Source organism: Aphis gossypii, unplaced genomic scaffold, assembly GCF_020184175.1.
Source record: "Aphis gossypii isolate Hap1 unplaced genomic scaffold, ASM2018417v2 Contig00804, whole genome shotgun sequence".
Taxonomy (NCBI): domain Eukaryota; kingdom Metazoa; phylum Arthropoda; class Insecta; order Hemiptera; family Aphididae; genus Aphis; species Aphis gossypii.
This window is the reverse complement of record NW_026083290.1, coordinates 18,479-24,569: the sequence shown is the minus strand read 5'-3', so window position 1 is coordinate 24,569 and position 6,091 is coordinate 18,479. Positions and strand designations below refer to the sequence as shown.

The following is a 6,091-nucleotide window of genomic DNA, read 5'->3' as shown; positions in this document are numbered from 1 at the left end:
GTAGCATTTCATACTTACTGTGGATAAGTTATAAACCAAAGTTACAAACTGTAAGCTGACTATAATAATAAAGATCTTGGACAGGTATTTGAGGTAATGAAAGATTGGTCATGTAATCGATACAAATACCCACACTTTTTGTATCATTCTGGCATATTTTTTAATTGAACTTAAAGCTGTATAAAACTTTTGACTTCGATGCTTGTGAATTAACAATTCAGCAACAGCCACTTTTTTAGCATATTCATTAAGACTGAGATTTTATTTTAGCATTTAGCTCTTCACAAGTGGGACACAAGTATCCTTTTGTAGACGTCCAAATCTCAGATTGAAATTTTCCTTAAAATACGACCAGAAAGATTTATAAGAAACTTTGTGATAAGTATATTTTTCTTTAAACATTTCGTACATTTTTTGACAGAAAATTTTGCATCCAAACTTCCTTTCCAGTAGAGTGAGATAATTTTACTGGAAAAGATTCCAAATAACTATGAATATCAGTCATAATTTCACCACCCAATGCATTACCACGAACATTTTTTCCTTGCATGTTATACTTTACTGTTTTAATACTTATACGTTTTTTTGTATTTGTATGCAACTAATTCGATGAATAAAGTTCTTGAAATCAATTTACTATTATACTGGTCCAAAGCATCTTGAATTTGTTTCGTCCGTTGACATGTTTGAGATGTTATTCGCGGAGTTTTATGTAAACTTGATAGTTTTATGTACGTGTCTATTTGAAAATCTCCTAGTTGATTATTCACAATTAAGAAACTTTCACGTAAACGTCTATCACATTGTAGACCAATATAATTAGAAAAATTATAATCAGCTAAAATGTTTCTTTTTTATTTCTTAACTTGACTATTTCAACTAGGTTTATTTATTTTTTTTTTTGTTTATATAAACCACGAATCTTTTTCTTTAAAACTTTTATAACTATTTTTTTCTTTCTTCTCTCGATTACTAGATTCACCGTTTTCTTAACCCTGCAATTCTAATTCCTCTATCAAAGATTCAATATATATGCTTTGAAGGGATTGAGGAGATTCCAATTTCAAAAAATAATTCTGAAATTTATTGGTAAATATTTATTTGTTTATTTTATTTTTTTTTATTTTTTAATACAAAAAAAGGTAATGTGAAAACTATATGTCATTTGCACCACATCTAAAAAAATTAGTTTGGTAATTTATAACACTTTTCAAGTTTGTAATTCTCGCCAAATAAAATTAAATAAAAAGGTATTATCTAATGTTTACCATCGTGTTCCTACTTAAATTGTAATTAATTTGTGACATTGTTCACCTTATTATTATAAATAAAATGTTTATTAATATAAAATATAATTTTTGAAATAAATACCCAACTACTTGTGGCGGTCGAATGCTCTAGAATGCTCGAGGGCCGCGCCGCGCGTCTTCGGTAATGTTCTGGAAGGTTCGCACTGCCGCCGCCGCCTCTAGAAGATTCGACAGCCTATATAAGCAAGAGATCATCGCTCCGTACAGTCTGTCATTCGTCAGCCAGTCTACGCGTTTTGTCTCGCCGTTTCTTGCTTAAATTTGTTAGCTTTTGTAATATAGTTGTAATTTGCAAACAGTAAAAGTATTTATTGACACCTACCTATTACACTTCGCTACATTGGTGACCTCGACGACAAACAAGTATGAACGAAGAAGAATTACGCAGTCAGTTAGAGGCGTTACGCCAAGAAAACGTTCGTCTTGCGGCACTTCAGGCACAGCAAAATCCAACAGCTTCAGTAAATCGCGTCGCCGTTAAGTTGCCACCTTTTTGGGCCGAAAGACCGAGCTTATGGTTCTCGCAGGTGGACTCGCAGTTTGCAATTTCAGGAATAACAAGTGAGGAAACAAAATTTAATTACGTTGTTGCTCAGCTTGATACGCGTTATGCAGCTGAAGTAGAGGATATTATTACTAATCCACCGCCTACTGAATGCTACAAACATTTGCGCACAAAACTTGTTGAACGGTTGTTCATCTCAGAAGAACAACGTGTGCGTCAACTCATTAACGAAGAAGAACTAGGTGACCGTAAGCCATCACAGTTCTTACGACATCTCCGTTCCCTTGCCGGTACTACCACATTACAGGATAATATTCTACGTCAACTTTGGCTTCGCCGTCTACCATCACATGTACAAGCTATTTTAACAGCACAATCAGAACTTCCTTTGAAAAAGGTAGCCGAGCTAGCCGACAAAATTGTTGAAGTACAGCCAGCTCCCTCGCAATTTGTCCATGCTGTTGCTTCGACGAACGACAAAAAGGAACTCTATGTCTTCGCTGCCATTGAAGTGCTCACGAAACAGGTAAGCGAATTATGCGCCAAACACCCACAACATATCCGTTCTAGGTCGCGTAGCCGTTCAAACGTGGAACGGACTAATGGCAAAGGATGGTGCTGGTATCATAGTACTTATGGAGAAAAAGCCGCCAAGTGTAAGGCTCCCTGCAAGTACCAGGTAAACTTCAACGACAGTCAGTAGTGGCGGCAACAGACTGTCCGAATCCTGGAAGCCGCCTGTTTGTTACAGATCAAATAATAAAACAACAGGTTTTGATCGACTCCGGCTCCGACTTATCTTGTTACCCACGACGGCTACTACGGGATAGACGACAAGCCACTGATTACGACCTCAGCGCGGCCAACAACAGTACCATAAAAACTTTCGGGACGCTCCATCTCAATTTGAACTTAGGACTTCGACGCAGTTTCCCATGGAGGTTTATTGTCGCCGACGTGAGTATTCCTATCATTGGTTCTGACTTCATGGCATATTACCACTTGCTGCCGGACTGCCGTACCAAACGTCTTATCGATGGCCTACAGGCTTGGCTGTAGGTGGTAAGGTGTCCTCTGTAAGTCAATGCAGCATAAAATCCGTTGCCAACACTTCCCCTTAGTCTGCAATTCTCGCGGAGTTTCCGGACATTACACGTCTCGCCGGATTACCCGGAGTAATAAAGCACCAAACGGTTCACCATATCCTTACGTCACCAGGACAGCCAATATTTTGCCGCCCACGCCGCTTAGCTCCAGGTAGACTGAAAATTGCCAAGCAGGAATTCGCGGAAATGATCAAGGTAGGTACCGCTAGACCTTCGAGCAGTCCGTGGTCTTCACCATTACATTTAGCACCGAAAGGGGAGAACAGCTGGCGTCCTTGCGGTGATTACCGTGCACTGAACGCCCGAACTATACCAGATTCCTATCCAGTCAGACACATCCATGATTTCTCGCACAATCTGGCTAACTGCACGATATTTTCCACAATTGATCTGGTAAAGGCTTACCATCAAATACCTGTTAATCCGGACGATATATGCAAAACAGCCATTACTACCCCATTCAGCCTTTTCGAATTCCCTTTTATGACATTCGGATTGCGAAATGCGGGACAAACTTTTCAGCGCTTCATGGACGAAGTTACCAATGGGTTGGACTTCTGTTACGCATATATTGATGACATTTTGGTTTTCTCAAAATCAGAGGAGGACCACAAACAGCATTTACGCGTCCTATTCGGAAAACTTTCTGACTATGGTGTTATTGTTAATTCAAAAAAATGTGTTTTGGGTACTACTAAGGTAAAGTTTCTCGGATACCTAGTGTCTTCTAAAGGCACCCGCCCGCCACCGGATCGCGTCGATGCCCTACGGCAGTATCCATTGCCAAAATCGGTGCAGGGATTACGCCGGTTTTTGGGAATGGTAAACTTTTATCGCCGGTTTATTCCCAAGGCTGCTGACCTACAAGCACCACTCCACGACATTCTCAAAGGCCCGAGGGCAAAAGGTTCCCAATCTGTACAGTGGACTCCGGAGTTGGAAGAAGCGTTCACCGCATGCAAAGAAAATCTTGCGAGCGCTACACTCTTAGCACACCCTCATCCGGGCGCACGCCTCAGACTTTTTACTGACACATCCAGTCAATCTATCGGCGCATGTCTGCAGCAACTAGTCGATGACAACTGGCAACCAATAGCTTTTTTCTCAAAGAAAATGTCGGTAAAACAATGTGCGTGGCCTGTTTATTACCGTGAATTGCTCGCCATCTATGAATCAGTGAAGTACTTCAGGCACATAGTCGAAGCACAACCATGTATCATTTTCACCGATCATAAGCCACTCATATATGCTTTCACTCAACGCAGAGAAAAGATACCTCCTACGCAACTCAACCAATTGACATTCATCTCCGAATTCACCACTGACATTCAACACGTAAAAGGTGAACAAAACATCGTCGCCGATACCATGTCACGCATTGAAGCTATGTCTCTCCCGCTAGACTACCAAGCTCTTGCTGTATCTCAGGACTCGGATGATGAACTCAAACATTTTATTGACAAAAGTTCATATCTTCATTTAGAGAAGGTACTAGTGCCTGGATCTTCGGCTTATATTTATTGCGACACGTGAACGGGACGCCCACGACCATTTTTGCCTCAACAATTCCGGCATCACGCATTTGATCAGTTACACAACCTTAGTCACCCCGGTGCACGCGCAACAGCTCGCTTAGTTTCAGAACGATTTGTGTGGCCAGCAATGAAAAGGGATTGCCATTCTTGGACACGTGCCTGCGTCCCCTGCCAGCGATCGAAAATAAGCCGACACGTCTCAGCCCCATTGGGAAACTTTGAAACACCTTCACGCCGATTCAAACATGTTCATGTCGATATTATCGGTCCACTACCGCCATCCCAGTCCTTTAGGTACTGCCTGACGGTAATCGACCGCTGTACACGTTGGTCGGAGATGTACCCACTCGAACGTATAACGGCAGATGATGTCACTAAGGGTTTCCTCAATTGCTGGATCTCACGCTTCGGGGTACCTCAATACGTTATAACTGACCGTGATACTCAGTTTGTTTCAGCAACTTTGAAAACTTTGGCAAAACGTTTTGGTTTTACACTCCGCCCCACTACCAGTTGGCATCCTGCTGCGAACGGATTAATCGAACGAATGCATAGACAACTAAAGGCAGCCATCATGACCCACGCCAAGGATTCATGGATTGAGTCATTGCCCATCGTGCTTCTCGGAATGCGTTCTTCACTTAAGGAAGACTTAAAGGCCACGTCTGCAGAACTTGTTTATGGTGAGCCCCTTAATCTTCCTGGCGATTTCTTCGTAGATAATTAAGAAAATAACAGTATGAACGTCCCTACTAGCTTACTCGACCGTCTTCGTATTATTATGAATAAAATTCGTCCAGTACCTGCATCTCGCCACTCAAATCCACGATCATTTATTTTTGTGGACCTCAAGGACTGTTCACACGTATTTCTCAAGGAGGGAGGTGTCCGAGCAGCACTTCAACCACCATATCAAGGCCCCTACGAAGTACTTGACCGTAATGACAAGACTTTCACAATAAAAGTTCGTAATCAACCAGTTACGGTTACAGTTGATAGAGTAAAACCCGCCTATCTCCCGGCGAACGAATTCACAACTGATGGCCAGGCCCATGCTCTACCAGCGAAGGCCCCAAATAAGCCCAATCAACAACAACCGCCTAAAACCGATCCACCGACACAGCCAGTACGAACAACTCGCTCAGGCCGCCAAGTAAGATTCCCGGACATTTTTGACCCCAGCTAATTTCACTCCGCAGGTGGGTGGTGTGGCGGTCGAATGCTCTAGAATGCTCGAGTGCCGCGCCGCGCATCTTCGGTAATGTTCTGGAAGGTTCACACTGCCACCGCCGCCTCTAGAAGATTCGACAGCCTATATAAGCGCAAGATCATCGCTCCGTACAGTCTGTCATTCGTCAGCCAGTCTACGCGTTTTGTTTCGCCGTCTTTCGCTTATATTTGTTAGCTTTTGTAATATAGTTGTAATTTGCAAACAGTAAAAGTATTTATTTACACCTACCTATTACACTTCGCTACATACTTATAATGCCTAGCTTACTTAACTTTTTTATACTTATAGCTTAATGATGAAATTAACTCTTTTTTGATAATTTTATTTTGTTGATAAATTGAATATTATTGAAAGTGTGGTGCAAATTAAATATTCTATATACATCATTAAAATCATCAGAAAAA

General features: G+C 41.5%; 1 protein-coding gene across 1 annotated transcript; it reads left to right on the top strand.

The window, feature by feature from the left end:
* Positions 1 to 1,675: 1,675 nt before the first annotated feature.
* LOC126555330 (uncharacterized) lies at positions 1,676 to 2,874 on the top strand. The gene is made up of 2 exons (XM_050210266.1): positions 1,676 to 2,494; positions 2,587 to 2,874. Exons 1-2 carry the CDS (start codon positions 1,676 to 1,678, stop codon positions 2,872 to 2,874), a joined length of 1,107 nt encoding a protein of 368 aa, XP_050066223.1.
* The last annotated feature ends 3,217 nt before the right edge of the window (positions 2,875 to 6,091 follow it).